We start from the raw sequence: 22,931 nt of genomic DNA, 5'->3' as shown, positions 1-22,931 counted from the left end.
AGCCTGTTAAAAACAAGGCATTTCCAGGCACATTTTTATTTTTTTTTTTAAAACAACCGTGTTCTTGAAAGCATCTTCACAATGAAAGTTGGGATCTGAGCTTTGCACAGTAACTCTGGCTTAAGGAAACTCTTTGAGATATTGCTAGTCTGAAACACTATTCCTGAGATTTGAGAGAGGGAGTTTGCTTTTCTGAGGGTGCAGGTTAATGATCTCAGTCAGCAGGGAAAGGAACACATAAGAAATGATTTATTCATGCCTAGGGCAATAGGGATGGGGAGGAACTATTCTGAAAGGTTCCTGAAGCAGCCCCCCTGAGGAGAGTGATAGGCATGAAGGGGGCACCCCCTGTTCAGAGTGCAACAGAGCCCAAGACCGCTGGGTATGGTGCCTTTGCCAACTGAAATCTAATTATTTTGTTTCCCATTTCTTCCACGTGGACATACAGAGGCAAAAGCAAAGGCAAGCGCATGAAATTCATGGTGTTGTGCTAGGGGTTTCTGAGGCCGAGCCCAGGCTTCGTGCACACCCAGTTCTTCAGAGACCCTGGCCAGGGAGATAATCCCAGCACAAGAGCCCAGCCTTCATCCTGCTCCTCTGTTTGTCATCATCGCTATCATGGTGCAAAAGTCTTTCTTCTCTTATTTCCAATTTTAGATTGGCTCTTACCTGGAGGAATGAAGGGGTAAGTAGCAACAACAATATTGTGACTAGGTTTGAAGACCCACGTTCTTTGAGACAAACAATTGCTCCCTCTCACAAGAGTCCTTGCCCCTGGAAGGAAACGTGCTGTGGAGACAGCTCAGGCAGTAGGAAGATAAGAGTCTGGGTCACGTATCTATGGAAAGTGGCAGGTAGCAGGGGCGGAAATGCATGGAGGCAGGAACTTGTGATCCACCATTTGTTCATCAGCAGAGAGAGGAGAGAAAGGTGTGTGTCCTTGAGAAGCAGGTGGATGGCAAACCACGGAGACACTTGGCTCCCAGGGGTGGGGTCTCCACAACTTCTGCAGACCTACTACCCTGCCCTGACACCACAAAGGAAAGTAAAGGCAGCAAGGTCCTGACTGGCAGTGTAGGTATGAGAAGCATTGGCAGAGCTACAGAGCAGGGGGTTCATGGTAGGTTCCCACCCCAGGGTATCAGACCACAGCCAATTCCTTGTCTGGACCTGTCAGCTGGACAGGTGCCCTAGAGAGAACCAAGGGAAGGCGAATTAGGAAGAGTAAAACTTGGAGGAAACATAAAATCTTTACAGAGAATTAAGAGTATGTGAGCCCTATGCCTTGGCAAGTAGTGACTGCCTTTTGGGGGATGCTGATGACATCCTCTCTCAGTGTGACAGAAAAGTATTTGCCTGACTCATTGTGAGTATTATTCTACTCTTTCTTATCTAGTGAATACAGTCTGCTCCATGCTGCTTGCTGAGTTAATTTTAATATGAACTCCCTTAATCTCAAGGTGGCATTTTTGAGAGTCTCTTGGGAGCATGGCATTTCCAAGCTTGTCAAAGACTTCCTGGGTTTTTTGGATAACAACATTGTCCTTGAAAGGATCATCACAGTGGAGCTGTGCTCACTACATTGACATCATGGTAATAGAGCTCCTTGGCCTCAGAAATATTTGAAGAAAGAAGATTGAAGAAAGAGGTAATTTTCTGTTCTGGGGATGCAGATTAATTATCTCAGCTATTTTGAATGCTTGGGGCATGAAGGATTGCTAGGAGAACATGTGCAAATGGTCCTAATAAAATTTCAAGGTTGGAGTCTTGTGTGATAGGGGACAGATGGGGACTTTGCAGAAGGGTCCCTCTTCAGGGCAACACAGCCCCAGACAACTGGGCATGACCCCTTGCTGAATACAAGATGAAAGTGGTGGTTCCTTTTCCTTCCAGGTGGATGTACAAAGGCAGAAGCAAAGGTGAGTGTATGAAATGCACGGTGTTGTGCTTGGGGTTTCTGAGACGCAGCTCATGTGCCATGCATACCCCTGTGTTCAGAGCCCCTGCCCGTTCAGGAGAATCCTAGGCACACGAGCCCAGCCATCCATGTGTTCCTGTGGAGGTAGGAGGTCATTGCTTCTTCTCTTCATGGTTTCATTATGTGATGTGAGATGTGCCTGGACGGGGCAGAGGATTGAGAGTGATATTACAGCCTTGTGCTATGATACTGTGATATAGCCTTCTGCAGAATGCTCTGGCCTCATAGTCTCCATCCACATTTCACTTTTTCAGTCCTACTATTGCGGGCAGGCTTGAACAGCAGTTTTCTGAGGATCAAAAACCCACCTCTGTCTAGAGGAGCTCTTGCCCTGGAAGGAAATGTGCTGTGGAAACACAGGTCAGGGATCATGGAGCTGAGACCTGCTGTCACAGATCCCACCGCTTTTGAGGGGGAATCTCTTCCTCAAGAATCCCCAAGAAGAAGCCTTATTCCATCTCCCTCCCTCCAAGGACCCCCGCAGCCACCCCTGGAGTGGATTTGGAGGGGCAAGCCTCTGGCTTTGAGACCCTGGATCTTCTGTATCTCTGGTTTCCCCAGCAATCTGTAGCCCCCCACGCCCCAGAGAGCTCCTTTTTGGCTCAGCTGCCAGCATGCGGGATGTTTTCTTTAAAGGGGGTGTCACAGTGTTGACATTGCAGACAGGACAGAAGACAGCTCCACTCCAAATAAGCAGTCTAGACAATTTTATTGTGCTGCTGTAGTTCCCTCTGCCCTCCTTGGGTACTACTCTACCCTGTGCCTTATTCCAAACCATGTAATCAATTAAGTTCTTATTAAGAGACTTATTGGGAGAGGGTCTAGATTATGCCTGGGGGTCCCCATGATTCAGCTGACTAAGGAAGACCTCGATTTGTGCTTCTGACTAAGGGAAGCACCCCAAGTTCTTGCAGTGGGTCAAGTGCCCTCAAGAACTACTAAGCCTGTGTTTCCCAGGGGGCACAGGGCCAAGATCAGTCCAGGCGCTGGGTGGTGGCAGCATTTCCCCCAGCCTTGCAGGTGTGCTCCAGGAAGGGGCTCAGCTGGATGTGAGGCACCCCCAAGGGGGCACTCAAAGCCTGGAAGGTGGCCAGGCGCAGTGGGGCGGGTGACCCAGCGCAGGAGCACTTGCCTGCCAGTGGCCAGCCACACGAGCTTCCACCATCTCTCTGGATAATACAGGTTCAACACTGACAGAAATCCTTTATATTATTTTGGACTGGTAAGGTAGGTAAAAATGCAGGTTTAGCATTATTAATGTGATTATTTTAAGCAGGATGTAGAAGATCACCAGGAAATCCTAATCAGTGGTGTCTGCAATTTCAATAGTGTCTCAGTGTTCAGAGATTTTTCTAAATTAACTGTTAAAATGGCCTGTGCTGAAGCCCAGTGAGGTCAATAAGGCATTTTTACATGTATTTCAGTGGATCTGTATGAGGCTCTAAAAGAACAGAGTCCAAGAAACTGCAGACGAGACTCCCGGACATTGTGAGGGCAGCTCATTCCCTGAGCAGCGTGGTTATGGACTGGCTTTTTTCTCTGCTCCTCACACTGGTCACAGGGAAGTCACTCTGCCCAAAAAGCAACTTTTGAAGAACCTTCTTCCAGGTCTATTCCCTGCCCCAGGGGCTCCCTCCTGCCTGGGTCAATAGCAAAAGGCAGGAGTGGGAACAAGGACTTTTTAAATTGTTTAACGTATAGTCATATGAATTTCTAAAAAAAAAAAAATTCTTTCTCCTTTCATTATAAAATTTTGACTAATTTTTTAGTTTTGTCTAATCCTTGGGTACAGAGAAAAAATCCCCTTGTCTTCTTCGTTCTCTAATGATAAAATCTCTAAGATACCTTCGTTTCTCTTGCTAATTATTGAATATTTGTGAAAAATCCCTTCAGATTTCAACCCTTCATGCAATGCACCAGTTATTACTATTAAATCTAATATTTTCCCATGTTCTGTTTAGCTGCCAATGGTTATAATAAAAATAATAAAACATGCTCAGAGTTGGGAGTCTTTCTATGGCAAATTCATTGCCCTGAGTTTTTACCTGGCTGGCAGTCCTCTAGCCATTAGCCACCAGTCAGCAACCCCAGCTCAACTGCCATGGGCGGGCAGGGACATGGGGGTGGTGGGCTTGAGCAGGGGGTGAGTTGCCTTGGAGCCTCTCCCTTCCAGGGAACAGAATGAAGGAGGTGGTATCTAACAGTACAACCAATATATCTCAAGCAAGGAAAGCTGTGGAGCAATAAAAATGGAAGTATATATGGACAGGATAAAAGTATCCAAGGCTGCAGCTGATTTATTGGCATACTGTGATGCTCATATCGGAGAAGATCCCCTTATTATGCCAGTGCTTGCATCTGAAAATCCCTTTAGGGAGAAGAAACTTTTTTGTATCATCCTTTGATTCTAGTTGCAATTAAAAATGACCCTTGAGAAAATACAGTACTGATGGTCTAGTGCTTTTAGCATTAGATTTCTCCTGAGTTACCAATAATCAAACTGACAGTTGTGATATTTTTAGAAGTACTGTGCATTTTTATGATAAATGAGTTGATTACGTGAAAATTTTAAAGCAGTCTTTATCTTCCTGTCCAATGCGCAAGCTTAACAATTTCAGTTCCTAATAAAGATTTCTTTGGTTTCAAGGAGAACCAAATCCAGTCATCAAACTGTAGATAGCTTTTCTGCCAGCCATCTTTTTTCTAAGACCAAAATGAGTCATACAGACTCTTGAACTGTTTTTAAAGCAGTTTTTAAATTCTCATTTTCTTAAAAGATTAACTTAATTTACCTTTACACATTTGTATCTAAAAGCCACCTTTAAAATGACTAACCTGTTTAAAAATAATGCTAATTACTGATATAGGGCTTAGAATGATCAGTCTGATAAAGTATGTAGTCTTTATAAAAGTGAGTATTTAGTGAATACCGTAGTAAATATGACTAGAAAACAAACTTGGTGGAATAAAGCAACTTTTTCTTTTACTGAACAAAATAAGCACAATAAACCTTGTACAAAAAAACAAAAAACTGCCACAAAGTCTTCTGGGTCCATTGTTCCCTCCTTAGATGTATGGACCATGGCTCCCTGCTGGGTGTCTGACAGGGGCAGAGCATCTTGTATGTCTTTTTTTCCACCTTTCTCTGAAACATCTGATGCCAGACACTCACTAGTAGGGTCAAGAGACAGAGTTTCATAGTGTCATAATTGTTAGGGGCTGGAAGGGACCTTACAGACCAACAGGTCCAGCCCCCTGCACTTGGGCAGGAAAGACCACTGGACAAATTGATCCAGTCTAGCAATTCCTGTGCTCCTGTTCCCCTAGAGCCAGAGCCTGAACTGGCCCCACAGCTTTTGCATGCATGCCCAGCTACTTCTTCATCCACCCAACCCCCCAGCCCAGTAAGAGTGCCTCCAAACCAATCCTCCCAGTTGGGTAATGAGTAGACATCCCCACTCTAGTGGTCCCTGCAATGCCCCACAGCCCAAGACTGCTGATGTGACAGAGGGTAGGCAGCCATGGACTCCTTGATTTGAGGCTGGTTTTGAAGGAAAACTACTGCCTGCAAGAGCCATTATCGTGCATAGATGTTTGAAATCCTCTGTGGTCAAATTCACCCGTCACGTCTGGTAATTTGCCAGGTTTGCCCTGTTACATGAATAAAAACGGACATGTTCAAGAGTGACTAGATCTATATATTAAATACGTATCACAGCCAGGAGCCTGCCCCTCGTTGGGGCTTGCTGTCCCTCAGCTGCCAATGGACAGTTGGCAGGACACTGCCTAACTTTCACTTCCAACTGCCAAGAGCCACCTATCAATCACTGGCCTCTCCCAACGGCTGCAGGATCATTGATGTAGGGTGGCCATCATAGAGGACAGTCCGTTTATCCTCTCTCCTCTATTGATACAAAACCAGATGCCTTTATGTCCTCTATTTTTCTCTTGAAACACACCTACTACCACGGTTTTCAATCTTTTTAGACTCAAGGCACCCCTCGTTAGACTTAAAGCACCTCTTGTTAGAAAAATGTATGCCTCATAAAATACCAGCTCTTCATTTTTGCTTGATTATTTACTACAGAAAAAGCCTAAACCTAAACCTAACTCTAACATGAACTACACTAAGGGTGCATCTACACATTCATTAATGAGCAGTAGTTACTGCACGTTTACTTTACTACTTACTTAATGATGTACTGACTAAATGCACAGTCACTAGAGTTACTGCGCAGTAGTGCTGGCGAACACCTTTTTTGTGACACTACTGCATAGTAGCCTAATAATATTGTGCAGTAGTGTATTAGCACTGTTTGTGTTGTGATATGCTACTGTGCAGTGTTATTAGGCTACTGTGCATTCAGCGTCTCATATAGACGCGCCCTAAATGAACCTTAACCTTAATCCTAATGCTAACCCTAAGCCTAAGAGTGCCTCCCTCATAAGGGGGCAGCTGAACTATCTGCATCTCCACTGGGGAAAAATATGGCCCAACCCCTTTACAAAAGACATGTCAGTCATTAACCCTAACTGTAATAAATTAAACTTCACTATACAGTAAGGGAATTACTATCTTGACTATCACTAAATACTAATAAAACTAAAACTCCTAACTCATAGCAATATAAATACATTAAAAGATAATAAAGAACAGAAAAGGGGAATAATAATAATCAATATCAACAATACCATAAACAAAACCAACAGTAATAGTAATACAGAAGACCCCACCCCAGCTTGATTTCTGAAATAAGTAGTGTTGGTGCCTGCCTTTAGAAGAGGGCTTTGGACTGAGTGGGCAAAGGCACTGGAGACATGAGCCAAGTGCCTGAATCCCAGAGAGGGGCATGATTTCAGGAATACACCCCATCCATGACTCTCCTTATTAGGTAGCTCCTTGCCCGGTGTGCTGGCTGTTGTCATCCCACTGAGAGACTTTACTTGTCCTTCGCAGGATGGTGTATTTCCAACAGAACACCAAGGTCACTATTAGCAAACACAGGGTCCTGTGCAAAACCAGCCCCATGAGAAAAATCATATGACAGGGGCTCAGGAATGGATTATGGAAGCTATAGCGAAACATATTACTTTCTGTTGCTGGAGACAGTAAAACTGATGGTCTTACTCTTTTCTCCCTGAACATATGCTATTATTTTAAATGTTACTGATACAAACACATGACACAGAGGCGGGGTATGTAGGAAAATTAGTATTGAATAGAATACATTTTAGTGCTGTTTTAAATTGTGACACTAGAAAAAAAATCTTTCCTATGCTAAGTGCTCCCTGAAGCATGGGACCTGGCCTAGGGGCATGGGTGGCACATACTGAAACCTGGCTTTGCCTCCCTGACCCTGTCACCTCTCATGTACGTAGCTATTTTAGCAACTAAGACATGACTAGGTACTAATCAGAAGCCATATAATCTGAGCTAGTGATGGAGTTAGGAGAGCAGCAGAAAAGCTATGAGTGGGAGTGAAGAGATAATTTGCAGAACATCTTGAGAAGTCACCATGAGCAGAACTTGGGAGCCAGATTTCAGGCCCAGGCTGTACCCCACTGTGTTCCAGGAAGAGGATTTCACTCAGCAGTCTAAGAAATATTGTATGTCCTTGACAGGAGAAATACCATGACCATGATGGAGGCAGAGGAAATACCCTGACTGAAGTAATGCAATTAAAATGGCACTGTGTAGTGCAGGGTTGCACCCGTGTGTGCTTGCAGACAGGACTCCCTATGAGAACCTTATAGTTAACTTCCCACCACTGGCCAGTGGGAGGATCTCGGCTACATGCTGACTTTATGGAAATGGGAGACTCCTCCCTAGCTTGCTCCTGCAGCCATACAGGTGAGGGTGAATGAAACTTGGGGGCATCCAGACCCCAAGCCTCCAGGTTTGGGCCTGCACATAGGATGCCCACCAAAGGATTTGGAAGCATCTGAAGCCCCAGGTGGGGGTGGAGGATGCTTGCCGGTAGTAGGGCCACATGTGGTTCTTGAATGACTCACGGATTTGGAATTGATTGGGCTGATTTGATCTTGGACACGAAAAATTTTCCTTAAAAAAAAAATGTCCTTGCAGGATACCTACTCCAGCCCTGCCAAGCTCTGACCAAACTTCTGCCTGCACTTGGGGCAGGTGTGTAGAGTTCATAATAAGATGTGATCTGTCACTGAAGCTCTTCCCACAGTCCAGGCAGTCATAGCGTTTCTTCCCCACGTGGATTTTCTGGAGCTGCATCAGATTTGTGCACTGAATGAATCTCTTTGTGCACTCAGTGCATTTATAATGCTTCTCCCCAGTATGGAGTCCCCAGTGCTTTGAAAAGGATGAACTGGACCTACACATCTTTTTTGGGACATTTATAGGGCTTTGATTCTCTGGGTATTCTCTGCTGGATTGTAATATCAGTGGATTTCTTTAATCCTCCTCTGGGGGGGTGAATGATTTACCCTGCTTCTTCTTTGCCTGGTTCCTCATCCGTCTCTCTGGCCCATGTTGTTCCCTGCATATTTTTCCCATCAGAGGGCTCTGGGAGACATCTCTTCCTAGTATGATCTTGGGCAGTTCCACATGCTCAGGACCTTTCCACTGAGGATTATTCACTCACCACCCCATCACCCAGTGGGACACAGAATCCAGACAGGAGTCATTGACTGTATTGGGGGCAAAGGGGAACCCCAAGAACAGGAAATCCTGACTTGGATCCAATGAGACAAAATTGAAGATGCTCATGAGGACTGTTTCTGGCACTCATTGATGTGGTAGCCTCTCACGTTGTCCCTTTTCTCAGAGCCCTGGAGATCCAGGACCTAGACTTGCTCCATCAGGGAGATCACATCTGATTTGGGAATGGGATAGCCTGCTCTTGGGGAAAAAACAGGTGCTCTCAGGTTCTCTCCAGTGTAGTATATAAAAAAATGTCCATCATGTTTTTAAATATAGCCATTCAAAAACAAATAAAAAAACCAATGAAATTCCTGGGTCAGCTTTCCAGGTTCTAAAAGCTGGTGGCCTCCTCCATAAGGGGGCAGCTGAACTATCCACATCTCCATTGGGGAAAACTATAGCCCAACCCCTTTTCAAAAGACATGTAGGCCATTAGTAAGCCAAGTCTCACTGGATTTCAAAAACTCCTAGGGATTTCAGTACTGATTGAACCAGGTAGCAAATAGAATGCCTCCCCTTCTGAAAATCAGGCCATTTGTATTAGTTGTACCTTATGGCATTGTTCAGTGTCTGTGCTTTACTCGTGAAAAAAGTCAGCAGCGACATTGGTTACACGCTCCATTGTGTGTTGTTCTTTTAATCATTTTTAGTAGTGGAGGTCAGTATCTCATTAGCAAAAGACTGCTTAAAGGTTACCCATACAAAAGAAAATAATTGCGTCTTTTGCTTCTGTAGGAAGCTTAAGGGCTGGCTAAGAGGTTCTGAGATTTTCCTTTTACATAAAACCTCCTCGCATTTACTTCTGCAGCATCAGATGTACATAATTCAAGTTTCCTAAGTGTCCTGGATGACAAATCCCAATACATATTGGGAGCTTTTTCAACTCATCATTGATAGAGCAGTATTAAATTCTGAACAAAGTGATCTTTTTCTCCAGGGGTTTGGATTTCAGTGGGTATTAAGACAATAAAGCAATAAAAAAATCTTTACATAGGAGGAATAAATATCTCCTCCCTCCTCAATTTAGAGTATATGAATTACACTGTGGATGCTATAGAAAACTTAAGAGGAGATGATGATGATGATGATGATAGTGGTGATGGTGATGATGATGCCTAGTTCTTATATAGTTCTTTTCATCAGGAGAGACAAAAAAGCTCAGCACCACTGTCCCCACCTTACAGATATGGAAGATGAGAAGTAAATTGTCTTATCACCAGATCACTTGGACAACTAATGGCTGGAAATCGAATCCCATGTGGTTCCTTAAGGTCTTCGACTCAAAAAATATCTTTTAGTTGCTGATATTTCTGAAATGAAATCTCACTACTTGTGGATGGTCCAAGGGCCTGGGAACACTTCTGAGTTCTGCAGTTCCACTGGTAGCTTTGGTGCCTTCTCTGATATGCTCAACCAATTTTTTCTTCTTGGTCTTATAACCCTGGAGGAGAGGCTTTCTATATGACTGCTCAGTTGTTGTTGTAACACTTACTGCATTCTTGCATTCTCCACAGTGTTTAAGGAAAGTTATCAGTACGTATCAGGACAGAGTTTCTAATGTGTGAAACAAATAATTTTTATTTAATAAATATTTCTTCAATCTTATTGTTCAAATGTGGTCCTTTTTTAATTAATCAGATCAAGCAAATGGTATAATGTACTATGAAAGGCAAGAATTTTTTAGAGGAAAGAGATTTTGTGTCTGAAAGCTTTTCTAAATCTCTCCCAACAACGAAATCAAATCAATAAAATATAACTTCTGAGACGTTAACTCCCAATAAAAAATAACTCCCAACTAAAGATAACTCCCTTGCCTCTCACATACCTCCTGGATCATCCCAGCTACAACATCATTCCACCACTATTGAACTGCCTAGAGCTGGGGAGCTGGACCTGATGATCTGCAAGGTCCCTTCCAGCCCCTTGCAATCTATGAATCTATGAACTACTACCATTTTTGCAGAATGGACAAAATTAATATACAATAATGCTCTGAATTTGACTAAAGATAAAGGTGGGTCTTTTATAACCAGGAGTAGGGTACAGCAGATAATCCCCACGCAAATAGGATAACAGCTGGTAAGGACTTACATGGTTTAGAGAAGGAAGATAATAAAAGGGGAAAACTTCTGAAAAATCTAATCAGGAAATCCTAATTAGAGGTAGTCCTATAGGACATGTGTATAACATGTAGTGCATGCTGTGGACTAGATTTTTCCCCACTGGTATTTGAATTGTTACTGTCTAGAGCTGCAAGCCACCTTTACAAGCTAAATACATGACATTTGTGAGTGAGAGAGGAGGAGACTCTCAGACACGTCCACACGAGCAGGGGCATGAGTTTGCAGCAGCACAAATAGTAGCGGCACAAATTTGTGCTGCGACTTTGTGCTGCAGTGCATGCCCCTGCTCATGCAGTTTGCAGGGGGACACATTGTCCCGCTGTTCCACATGTAGCGGGGGGGGCTGGCTGGGGCACAGAGTGCCCTAGCTGACCGGGGGGCAGCACATGGAGGTGGGGGAGCAGGCAGCCCTGTCTCTATCTCTTCCCTGTCTCTGTGTACCTCAGCACAAGGTCTCCACTGTGGGGCTTCTGCACTGAGGCACATGGAGCACCCATCTAGAGGCACATGGCACCCCAGCTCTGCAGCTGGCTGGGGCACAGTATGCCTCGAGACCGAGGAGCAAGTAGCCCTGGCTGGCTGTTCCCGTCTCCCCATGCCTCAGTGCAGGGGCTACATAGCAGAGCCCCTGTGCTGAGACACAGGGAGACAGGGGAGCAGGCAGCTCAGGGCTGGCTACTCCACCATCTCAAGGCATACTGTGCTCTAGCTAGCCAAAGAGGTTGGCTGGGGAGCAGGTGCCTGAGCAAGGGGGCTCTGCAGCACGCTGAGACAGGTGAGTAGGCAGCCCTGGGCTCCCTGCTCCCCCATCTCCACGTTTCTCCCAGCAGCAGCACTTTGGCATGGTTTGTGCCACTTTTTTTCAGGGAAATCCTGGTAGCAAATTTTGTCCCAGTGATGCAAATTAGCAGTGTGGTGCACAGTTTAAAGTGAAACACATGTAGTTTGTGGCGCCACAAACCGCCTATGCCTGCATGTCTGCATCTGGCCATAGGTAGTTATTAATAATACTAATTACATGTATGTGGAAGTATATCATGACAACACTAATGGGTTTTTTATTTAAGTAAAACTAACAACAAAAGCTTTGTTTCCTTTTGTAGATCATCTTTAACGGTTTGAATGTACTGGCTCCTTTGCTGGCTTGATTAAAAACCCAGCAGATAAGATTATGCTCCTGCCTTGAGTATTTGGTTGAAAGTAGGAGTTTGTTTCAGTGCTAGTCACAGGCCTCTGCCACAGTTTAGCTACTGTAAAAGACAAAATAATTCGAAGGGCATAGTGCTAACACTGACATCTGAAACTAGACTCTTTGATGGATGTTTCTGAAAAACAATTATTCTGAATGCTGTTATATGAGTTCCTGACCAATGTAACCTCATAACATTGTTCTGCTGAAAAAGACCTTTTGAGACATGGCGGTTGCTGAATATTGAAGACCTCTCACTGCAGGTGGCCACAGACCTCAGTGACAGAGTTAAGTGACTAAATTTAGCACCAGAAAAGTTACTTGAGTCCTGCAATAGAGTTAGCTGGGTCACTCAGGAGAAAAAAGGAAGTACTACCTTTTTGAAACTATACGTGCAAGCACCCTTAAAACTCCATCCAGCTCATGTGCCCTGAGCCTGCTATACCCAACAGAGCAAACACATCCCTGTCTGCACTCCAATAGCAGGGAATGTGCCCCTCATGCTTTTGAATTCAAGCAACCCTATGGGTTTTTTTATGAAGGGGCAGGAGAAGCACTTTTTTTAAACCGAAGAAAACTCCCTCTGCCCTGCATGTCTCTACCCTTCCCCCTCTCTGTTCTTTCCCTACCTGCATAGAGATGGTTAAATGTCACCCTCCACGCTGCCTCTCCCCTCCATCATGGATGTATTTTCACTCCTTCCATTCACCCTATTCCAGGAAGACAAAACAGAAGCCCCATCAAGGCACGACTGTGGTCCTCCTGCCATCCCATTTCCCCAGCCTGAATTATTCTTTCCAGTTTCACACCTGAGCCAGATCCTGTTTGGAGCCAGTGAGGGCAATGGCCTCACTACTGTTCCAGTTGTTCCAATCCCTCCCAAATGTGCATTAACAGCAAAGGAGCAGCTTCCCAAGGGTGGCAAGAGCTGAGGCTCCTGGGGCTGTTGTGTCCAGAGAATCACTGTCCTGCCTGTCTCTAGCACTTTTCCCCAGGTCTCTCTCCATTACCTGGAGTTTCTGGCTCTCAAGCTGATGTCAGCAGAGCTGAAATAAAGTTTCAGAAACTACAGCGCAGGGAAATGAGCAACTTTACGGCTGCCCAGTGCACTAGAGTGATTTGAGGATGCTCCATGACATTGGCTGAAGCTGCTGGTTTTGCTCTACCCTCCCTTGTCATCTGATGTGTCCCTTGAGATGCGAAAGGAGAGGAAAACTGGGCGGATTAGAGAGAAGGGATGGGCAGGATTTTCCAGGAAGGTCAAACAGGAGGGAGCTGGGCAAGGAGGGGGCAGATGGGCATCATCAGGGATAAAGGCAGCAGCTAAGGTGAAGAAAAGGGGAACTGCACTGCCAGACAGAAGCAGAGGGAGAAACCCCAGGATAGGGAGGGGCAGGAAGTAGGGATAGGTCAATTTTGCACCACTGAGAAGCAGCGCTAACTAGCCCAGGCACAGCACCCTGCAGACATGACTACCCTGCTTCTTGTCCAGCAGACAGAGTGCACAGAGCTGAGCAGTATGTCTGTGTATGCTGCAGCCTGCACATTCCCTATGTATCCCTGAACATCTGGCCTTGGTTGTCTATGTACAATCTTGCATTTGTCTAAATTAAAATACATGCCTTTGGAATGGGTCCATCTGACCAAGTGATTCAGTACAACTGTCCTGGCTTCCTCACTAGGTCCCACTTCTCCAAGCTACAAAGCAGCTGGAAAGTTTGTCAGAAATGTTGGTGTGTTTCCTTCCAGGTCATTATCGAACTTGTTGAATACTACTTGGCCTAATGTTGAACCCTGTGGTATTCCGCTAGAAACACTTTCATTTAATGAAGATACTCTGCAATAAGTCAAACATCTTACAAAACTTGCATCTAGGAAATTTTCTTTTTTCAGCCAAATGTATGATAACATCTAAACATCAAAACAGATGTGTCTTTAAAGACCTATGCAAATACATAATGCGGACTGCCCATGTTTTCTCATTGGCTGATATACGTGAGTTCCTTGTCTTTAGAATTGGTTGTGGCTTTTACTCAGACATATTTACTGATTAAAATCAACACCAAACAACTAGACTGTGCTACAAGCATTGCTGTTTGTGCTGAGACTCATGCAGTTTGCATGGGACAGGTGGGGAGATCTCTATGTGTAAGAATGAATGAACCACAATCTGACATCAGCTGAAGAAAGACACGAAAACCTGTGTCAGAACATTTCAACCTCCCTGGAAACCCCATCGCTGACCACAGGATTGCTGTTCTCAGGCAAAAAAACCCACACTTTAAAAACCAGTTTGAACAGGAAAGTGCAGACCAAGAAATCATCCACAAACTGGGTTGCATTAAATATGGTTTAAACAGGCACTATGGATTCTTATTCCATTACCTGGATTAGCTTTTATGGCCCGCTTTGTTCCTATGAATTCACTGCCTGTTTGCTTTTCTTTCCTAGCACTGCCTCCCACTCTCTCCCTCCTCTTTCTCTCTCTCTGCCCCCTCCCTTTTCTTTTGTATTCCAGTGCCTCTCTCTCACCCTGTTTTCTGCACCTCCTTTCACAGCATCTGATGGGCTGAACCTGGGTTCATGAAAGCTTGTGCTCTACATATCTGCCTTATTTACTTAGTCTATAAACGTTCATATCTCCCCCGCCTTCTGACTGACTTCAGACTAACTATCTCTCTCAGCTCAGGGTATAGGGAAACATAACTATTTCATTTATTATCAAAGGGTAGTGATACAAGCTGTTACAATGAAACTGCTACCTCTGTATGATATAGTGATGTAAGTGCAGCAGAGCTTCTCTAACTTTAACCCTGCTTCATTCACAGGCAAAATTACAGTGATTTAACTCACTTCTATCAAAATTGTAGACTATAAGAGCTGATGAAAGTTCATGAGGTATGGGAGAATAGGGGAGGATCCCTTTCATCTTTTTTTTTTTTTTTTTTAATGAGATCTCCTTTTTAAAATGTTCTTTTTTTTCTTATTGCCTTTCAGTCACAAAGGCCTTGAATAAATAAGAAAGGTTTTCAGGTACAGCTTTTGTTCTTATGACATAAACTGCCTTGCGTTCATACTCAGTTATTTTAAAGTAATCTGGCATTTTATCCTAGTCTAACTAATCCACCGTGAAGCATCATGTCTCTATTGTCTATTTTGGAAGGCATTATGGCAGAATGAGGTTCATGTGGGTGCATCACTATTTTAGATTAATTATACAGCTCTGGCAGACTTCCCACTGCTATCCCACAGTGCACTGCCTCAGACATGGTTTTGCCTGTTTATCAGTGGCTCCTTTACTTCTCCAGAGTTATGTTGACCAATGTCACTTCCCTTGGCTCCACTGCCACGCATCCAAGGGTCTCCCAGGCCTTTTTCAGTTTCCAGAATGGTAGGAAAAATCAGTCTATGCTGTAAAAAGGTCCCGTTCTCATTGCAGGAAACAGGGCTGCATTTCTAAAACTCCTGGCATCAGGGACTTTTCCAGACTCCCCCTCCCATGCACACGCACATTTTAACAGGGGGAAATCTTCTCCATGGGGATCAACTAGGCCTTGCAGCACCATGGAAAAATCTCTCTTCCTGTTTATGAGACCTGAATCTGGAGGCACAATAGTCAGAAATCCATGTCCGCTGTCCTAAAAAGGTTCATGGAGTAAGAAGTGCTAACAGTTTGTCTTAGGACATCACAAAATGTGTCTGAACAGTTAGCCTGTGCATCAATGGCAGAAGAGTGACAATGCATTCAACTGCTCATTGAACCCTGATTGGAAGGGTAATGTGTGTTCTTGTCAATCCCTGGATATTTCTGCTCTAGGACAAGCACAGGCACACCTTGTGCTGGGACAAATGCAATGTCTGTTCCTAGCCCTAGGAAGTCATTTGAGAATGCTCTGGAGAGGACCTGTTGTGTGCCCTCATCCTTCAGGGACTCCCCCTGACATTCCCCCCACTTCAGATATGGACTCTCTGGTGCCTAATCAGGGATGAGCTCTCGCTGAAGCTCTTCCCACAGTCCAGGCACGTGTAGGGTTTCTCCCCTGTGTGAGTCCTCTGGTGCCTGTGAAGGTGTGAGAGCCTCCCAAAGCTCTTCCCACAGTCAGGACACTTATAGGGCTTCTCCCCCGTGTGGATGCGCTGGTGGGTGATGAGGTTGGAGCTGTCGTTGAAGCTTTTGCCACAGTCGGGGCAGGTGTAGGGTTTCTCCCCTCCGTGGGTGCGCTGGTGCGAGAGGAGGTGTGAGTTCAGGCTGAAGTTCTTCCCGCACTCGGTGCAGGCATACGGCTTCTCGCCCGTGTGGACGCGCTGGTGCTTGGTGAGGTCTGAGCTCTGGCTGAAGATCTTCCCGCAGTCAGGACACTTGTAGGGCTTCTCGCCCGTGTGGGTTTTCTGGTGTATGATCAGGACTGACCTGTAGCTGAAGCTCTTTCCACACTCAGGACACTGGTAGGGCCGCTCTCCTGTGTGGATGCGCTGGTGGATGAGGAGGTTGGATTTCTGGTTGAAGCTCTTCCCACAGTCGGGGCAGCGGTAGGGTCTCTCTCGTGTGTGTGTGCGTTGGTGCGAGATGAGGTGTGAGCTCCGGCGGAAACTTTTCTCACAGTCCAGGCACTGGTAGGGCTTTTCCCCAGTGTGGATGCGCTGGTGAGTCACCAGCGCGGACTGGCAATAGAAGCTCCTCCCACAGTCACTGCATATGGTGGGCCCATCTCCACCGGGGACTCTCCCCTGGACAGGGCCATTCAGCTTCCTGAGCCCTTTGCTCTTCTGAGTGCATTTTCCCTGTCTCTCCCCTACGCAGTTTCCTTCCAGTCTCTTGGGCTTGCACTGATTTTCAGGGGCCCCTTCCGACCCCACTGCCTGGGAAGCATCCCTTTCAGCAACTCTCACTTCTGCCCTGCGTAGTTCCACTTGCTCAGGTCCTTCTTGCTGAGTAATCTCCTTGTTCTCCCTCCCATCACCTGTTGGAGCAAGGAAACAAGTGAGGCCTGAGCAGTCATTGTATCCAGTGATATTACCAAGTTGCCCACTCACCACCTACAAGAACTGGGCTATGAGTCTTACAGGATCCCATGATGCCCTGGTCTGAAGTGAGGGTTTGTCCTCTCTAACTAAGGAATGGCCCTCACTGGCTATCCTAGGGAGCTGAGTAGGGAGGCTCTACTTAATAGGTATCTGGGAGTTAATAATATCTCCATCACTGATAATCACCTCCTCTTTCATCCCCCACAAAACCTTATATCCCTCCCTGCCCCACACCATGAGAGGAAGGTCAGCAAGACTGCCAGCTTTTTGGGCAGGGACTTTCCCTCATTCTCTGGCTGTGCAGTGACCAACAGACATGAGCAACTGGTGCCACCTGAGTCAGGGAGGGCATGTGCCCTCCCAGCAACCAGTCAGTGACCGGGGGGGGTTCCCCCCACGGCCAATCTCACCAACCGGGAGGGGGGAGGTGGGGTCCCCTGCAGCAAAACTCACCAACCGGGAAGTAGCCGTGCTGCACCTGGAAGCGGCCATGGTGCTACATCCAGTGCTCCCACTCCCTGGCTGGCACTCACAGGGGGACACCAGCACTCCCTCCTGCCCCACCCGCCCATCACCTAAGCGGGGAGCGGGGAGCGTGGCCGGTCAAGGGGTGCACCCATGCTCTCAGGGGGTGCACATGCACCCCTGTGCACTCCCTGCGTGTCACCACTGCCAACAAAATGGGACCCTGATTCCTGACTGGGGCCACAAGGTGCTGCCTTAACACAAGCTATGCAGAAATACACAAGGGAAACAATGTCCACAGCCAAGAAAGGAGGTCACTAGACATCTGCCCCAGCCCAGTGCAGCAAGTGAACAGCCTCTACACATGTGGCCATAATAGATTTGCCTTTCCTCATCCCATGAGGTCTGCTCTGCCCTTACAGGTATCCAGCTGACTGACACTTCATGCCTGGTGTTGGCTCCCCTTCACCTTACCATACCTTGTGCCCCACAGACACAGAGAAGACTGCGCAGACAGCACTTAGGCAGAACGAGGCTCCATTACCAAGGCAGCAAAGAAAATGGAGTGTGTCCTGGCAAGAGGCTTGGGTACATGGAGCATGTATCACCTGAGAGCCTCAGTTTTTGGAAGAGACATCCTCACCCAGGGGAGCAGATGAGAAAGGACAGCCTGACACATCCAGAATCTGGGGACTTCAGGAGATCAGATCCTGAAAGCTGGGAAAGCAGAGACAAGCTCTGTATGGAAGCTGGATCAGTTGCTTTAGAGACACTATCCACTGCAGCTCCTAATTCTCTAGGCCAGGGTTGTCAAAATCGAATTGGTCTGTGGGCCACATTCCCTGCTTTGCAGGTGCTTGCAGGCCACATCCACACCGACCACAGGGGACTGGGGCTGCTAGAAATCCATCTCTTGCCAGGGCTCTGACAGCTGGGTCAAGAAGCCCTGCCACATCTCTAGGAGGAAGGGCAGCAGGGAGTGTGTGTTGGTACAGCCAGCAACTTGGCAGTGTGGCAGGGCACTGTTGGTGCTGCCACTTCAAGACCTGAGCCAAGCAGTCAGCAGGTGCTTGATTGCGGTGGCTATTTTAGATCTTTGGCTGCCCATATACACAGAGCATTTTGCTGCTGGCAGGCAGGCAGTAACATCACCTGCCTGCAAGACTGCTTGAAACATCCTGGAGGTAAGGGCAGGAGCTGTAGGGGATGGTTTGGAGGCTCCTGGTCCTGGGCATGACCTAAAACTGCACCCTGCCGGGAGTGGGTGGCCTGGTGAAGCTCTGTGGCATGGAAGCCCCCAGGAAATGCCAGGCCAGTTACCACCCCGGTGAAAGGCAGGTCAGTTGGGGTGCCTTAATAACCCCAGCACCCACAACCCGGTGGGTTAACCCCTAGTAGGGGCCAGAAGCCGGACCCACAAGAGAGGGTGGGGCTAGAGGCTCAGAGGCCTGATGTAGAGTACCCTCGACTGGTCAGTGCTGGGGCCAGGACCAGACCAGTCAAAAGGGCCAGGGGCTCACTGCGAGGGATGCCCAGAGATGAGGGCCTGGGGTTTTTGACTGGCCTTGGAGGTGAGGCCAGGGCCAGTGTGTCCAAGGGTCCCGGGGGGATCACACCTGAGAGGGGAAGTAGTTTCAGGAAGCTAAGCAGCCCTGAATGAGGGTGGGGTAGGCTGCCTGAGTGGAGGGATCCAGCTGGGGTCTGAACTGGAGGATTCTGGGGCCCAGTGTGGGGCTGGTGAAATTAACATCAGTGGATGCCATCTGTGAGGCTTGGGCTGTGGTGTAGGGGAGAAACAGAGCCACAGATAGCGCCCCCTGGCATCAGGGCAAGAAATGGGCAGCCTCCCGCCTAATCAAGATCATTAATTAGATAACAAGGCATGGCAGGTGAGAAGGCAGGCGGTTGGCTCAGAAACAGGTGGGCGGGCCAAAGGCAAATCGGCCCTGAGAAGGCCCCCTGCTACAGGGGGTTAACATGGATTTTCATCCTCTTCTCGGTCTCATGCTGCTGTGGGGGGAAGCAGCAGTGTGGCTCTTACTACGTCTGTTGTTGCTCCACCCTGTAGCCGAGTGCTGTCAGCAAAGGGAAACATAAAATTTAATGGCAGTAGCAGTAGGCGCCATGCTGAGGCATCTCCCTGCAGTGGTGTGAGGCTGCAAAGGGCATGTGAACCCCATGAGCTGGCAACTTTGGCCCCCCGCTCCTCCATTCTGGCCTTGGGAGAAGACGGCAGCTAGGTGACCCACCTCGGTGGGCTGTATACCTGCTCTAGGGGATGGGAATCCTTACCCAGCGAGGCCATAGTCTTATGGTTCTCCTGCATCTTGTTCCCACAGAGGGCTCTTTGATGGGGGTCCAGCAGAGATCACTGCCCTTTAGGGAAACATGCAGCCACCTTGTCAAAGGTCACCAGCTCCACCGCAGCTACACCCTCTCTCCATTCTTTGGGAGGCTGGGACCATCTGGGGTGAAACATGGATTTTATTCTGCCACCTGTCAAATCAAGAAAGGCAATTAAGGTGGTTCCAGAAGAGGCTTCTGCCCATTTCACAACCTAGCTTCCCCCAAGCTCTTTCCCAATGGATACAAGCTCTGGGCTCTGCTGTGCTACTGAAATACTTGAGGCAAGATATTCAGAAACAAAAGCCTAGGGCTAGGTTCTCACATCTGTGTTCAGGTGTTTCGGCTGATGGCCTGTATGTCGAGACTGTTACGTGTGCAACTTCAGGCCAAAATTCTGAGTGCTCAGAACTATGCATAATCAGCCCATGAATAAGTGGCCCAAAAATAATAGACTTGGATATTGATTTAGGAGCCCAATTTTAGTGCCTGGTATAGAGAGCCTAACATGGTCACTGATTACAGATGATCACCAGCACATCCCAATTCACTAAAGCCGTGGTTCATAATCTTTTTAAACTCACAGCACCCCTCCATCACTTTACTGAATTTAGCAGCACTCTGGGGCTGTAGGCAAAGGGAGCCCCTCCTTTTCCCCATGCAAGGGAGACATACCCCACCAGATTTTCATTCATAGTTCTTGCCAGCAAACTTCTAGTTCCATTACTATGTGCAGACATCTCCTCAAAGTTCCCAAACGAATTTTTGAGCTCAAGAGAACTTAGGTCTCTCCCTAACACCTGCTTACTCCTTGTTTTGCAGTTAAACCAGTCACTTTTCATAGTGCTGTATGCTTTTTATTCTGCTGCAGCACTTCACCAGCATCTTAGAGGCTTATTGTATGTGCCCAAAAGGGAGTTGGAAATAAGGCCTGATTATAAGTTGCAGTAGCAAACCTAGAATCAGAGCAGCCTAAAGATTGCCCAGCTTCAAAGCAAGGAGAATAAAAAAGGAACAAGGAGTTCTCCCACCACTGAAAACTTGTGGGCATATTGCTGCATTTATTGGGTCTGAGATTGGAGTGATGATTCTTACTTTGCTTTAGAGTCCTGGAGTGTAAAACTCACATCAGCAGCACCTGCCTCACAACAGCCTTGATGTCCAGCAAGGCTGCAACAGCACAACCCCTCCTGCCTCAGTTGCTTCTTGGTCTGGCCCTCCCAGAATCTCCCAGAAATGGGCGCAGCAGGGCAGCGCCAGCCAGGAGCAGCACAGTGACACTAAAAAGATCTCACACCACCCCAGGGTGCTGAGGCACCCAAGTTGAACAGCACTGCACTACACTACACTATTTTCCCAGTCCTTCCAGTATTAGCAGTTAAAATGAAGCCAGTGGCACCCTATGCCTTCCCACAGGCAACCATGTGCATTAGGGTTTGCAGAACAGTTTGCTAAGTTAGTAAATCTTATTGAATGAAAATGTCAGCATATATGTAGGTTGGAGGCTAATTCAACCCTTATAATACATCTATATCAAAACAAATATTTCCCACACAACAGCGAGAGGAGTGTCTGACCTAGGAATTCTCCCTCGGTCAAATGTTAACATCCTAAACCAAATTCTGAAGGCATCTGAAGTCTTAGAAAAAAAATTGTAATTGCCTGTAGAAGGTAACATGATTTTCACATCCCCTTCTTAAGTACTGGCTCAGTGGTGTTTCCACAAACTTTCCACATCAGACCTGGCACTGTCGAACCTGCATGTGCATATAGGAACTGCCAGACTGGGTCAGACCGGCGCTGCCTCCACTGTCATCCCGTATGTCAGGGAAACGGAGGAAGGCTTGGTAGATGGACCTTGTGTCACTGGCACAGACTGTCAGTGTCACAGTCAGCTTCAGCTGCAATGAAAGAGAAGTGACTTTGGAGAGTCCCACAATGCTGTCCCCATCCCAACAGCAGTGTGGAGACTGGACAGAGACAGGGATTAGTTTTTCCTCTGCTCTTTGCCTTGGGCATGGGATAGTGACTCTGCCCAAGGAGACTGCAGGGAAAGGGTCTGGGTTGGGCTGGAGCCTGCCACCTCCCTGCCCACTGACTGCTCCTGCTGCCTCATTGCAGTGTCCTTTTCTTCTTCCACCAACCCCTCACCACTGGATGCAATACTTAGTGAGTCTCACTCCCAGGGGGATAGCTAGGTCAGCTCCTGCCAGCACTCCCAGAAGCAAGAGCCCGTATGTGTGCCAGTGAGGGCACCAGCTCTGGGGCTTGCAGACCCTGGGGAGTGGTGATGGGTGCAAAGGGGCAGTGGGTGCAGAGCCCCTGTGCTGCTTATGCTAGCACTTTCCCTAGGTCTCTTTCCATTACCTGGAGTCCCCGGCTCAGGAGTTGGTGCTGGCAGAGCCCGGGTGGATCCTGCCACTGGAGGACCGGGCTGCAATGCAAGTCTCTGCCCACTGTGGGAGCAGCAGCTGCTCACAATGGAGGCAGCAGCAACAACAGCAGCGTTTGACCCAGGAAGTTCTGCCTCCCCTTTGCTGAGCAAAAAGTCAGGGAGGGGGAGAGAGCCACCTCCTTCCCTCAGCCCTGGCAGGGCCCTCTGGCGGACACAGGCAATGAAAGTGGCTCCTCGTCCGGCCTCGGATCAAAAGGGTGGCTGGTGCAGCGCTGCTCCATGTTGCTCCCAGCACAGGTTGCTGCTTGGCTGCCCTCACGCCCTTGCTGGGGTGACTTGGAAATGCAGCGGCCCTTGCTGTGGCTGCTGCCCTCACCTGCTGCACTGGGCCCAGACCTGCTCTCTCGGGGCAGGAGGGAGGCAGAGGGTGGGGACCAAGAGCTTCCTAATGCCTTCTGCCCAAAGGCTATCTAATGCAACATGCACAAGCAGTCCCAGAGCCTAGGGCTCCCTCCCAGGACAGCACCTTCCTTGCTGGGATACAGAGTGAATGAGTCTCTCCTTATGCTCTTTTCTGGCCCCATGACTTTTGCATTCTGTAGTAATTGGACAATTATAGGGTTAAATTGCTAGTCTTTACTGTAGGATGGAGCTTGAGAGCTAGGATTCTGTTGTTCCTGAATTACTTGTACTTTCCCAGTTTTTGGTTTGTTGTTCCGGAATAAAACAGTCTTATTATT

At 47.3% G+C, this 22,931-nt stretch overlaps 1 protein-coding gene and 1 pseudogene across 4 annotated transcripts; one reads left to right on the top strand and one right to left on the bottom strand.

The window, feature by feature from the left end:
• The first annotated feature begins 4,159 nt into the window (after nucleotides 1–4,159).
• LOC102560308 (guanine nucleotide-binding protein G(I)/G(S)/G(O) subunit gamma-4-like) lies at nucleotides 4,160–4,383 on the top strand (annotated as a pseudogene).
• A 9,445-nt stretch (nucleotides 4,384–13,828) lies between these two features.
• On the bottom strand, nucleotides 13,829–22,611 carry LOC132243816 (zinc finger protein 239-like). 4 transcript variants are annotated; one of them, XR_009455388.1, is made up of 5 exons: nucleotides 22,164–22,611; nucleotides 21,539–21,697; nucleotides 19,746–19,949; nucleotides 17,933–18,170; nucleotides 16,837–16,924 (listed from the first exon to the last, which is right to left on the bottom strand). XR_009455388.1 is itself a non-coding variant. In XM_059714248.1 (4 exons), exons 3-4 carry the CDS (start codon nucleotides 19,777–19,779, stop codon nucleotides 15,918–15,920), a joined length of 1,041 nt encoding a protein of 346 aa, XP_059570231.1. In that variant the 5' UTR covers nucleotides 19,780–19,949; nucleotides 21,539–21,697; nucleotides 22,164–22,501; the 3' UTR covers nucleotides 13,829–15,917. The 4 variants fall into 4 exon arrangements, 3 of the variants coding, with proteins under 3 accessions (XP_059570231.1, XP_059570232.1, XP_059570233.1); XM_059714248.1 differs by lacking the exon at nucleotides 17,933–18,170 and having other exon boundaries at nucleotides 13,829–16,924; nucleotides 22,164–22,501; XM_059714249.1 differs by lacking the exon at nucleotides 17,933–18,170 and having other exon boundaries at nucleotides 13,829–16,924; nucleotides 21,554–21,697; nucleotides 22,164–22,501.
• Between the last annotated feature and the right edge of the window lie 320 nt (nucleotides 22,612–22,931).

Source organism: Alligator mississippiensis, chromosome 11, assembly GCF_030867095.1.
Source record: "Alligator mississippiensis isolate rAllMis1 chromosome 11, rAllMis1, whole genome shotgun sequence".
In the NCBI taxonomy this organism is placed as follows: domain Eukaryota; kingdom Metazoa; phylum Chordata; order Crocodylia; family Alligatoridae; genus Alligator; species Alligator mississippiensis.
The sequence above is the reverse complement of the archived record's forward strand: the minus strand, read 5'-3'. Positions and strand labels throughout refer to the sequence as shown.

Excerpts from the sequence above, each read along its gene's own strand:
- LOC132243816 (XM_059714248.1), bottom strand. The coding sequence starts at position 19,779 with ATGCAGGAGAACCATAAGACTATGGCCTCGCTGG. Across the intron at positions 16,925-19,745 it reads TAAGACTATGGCCTCGCTGG|GTGATGGGAGGGAGAACAAG; the intron begins GTAAGGATTCCC and ends TTGCTCCAACAG.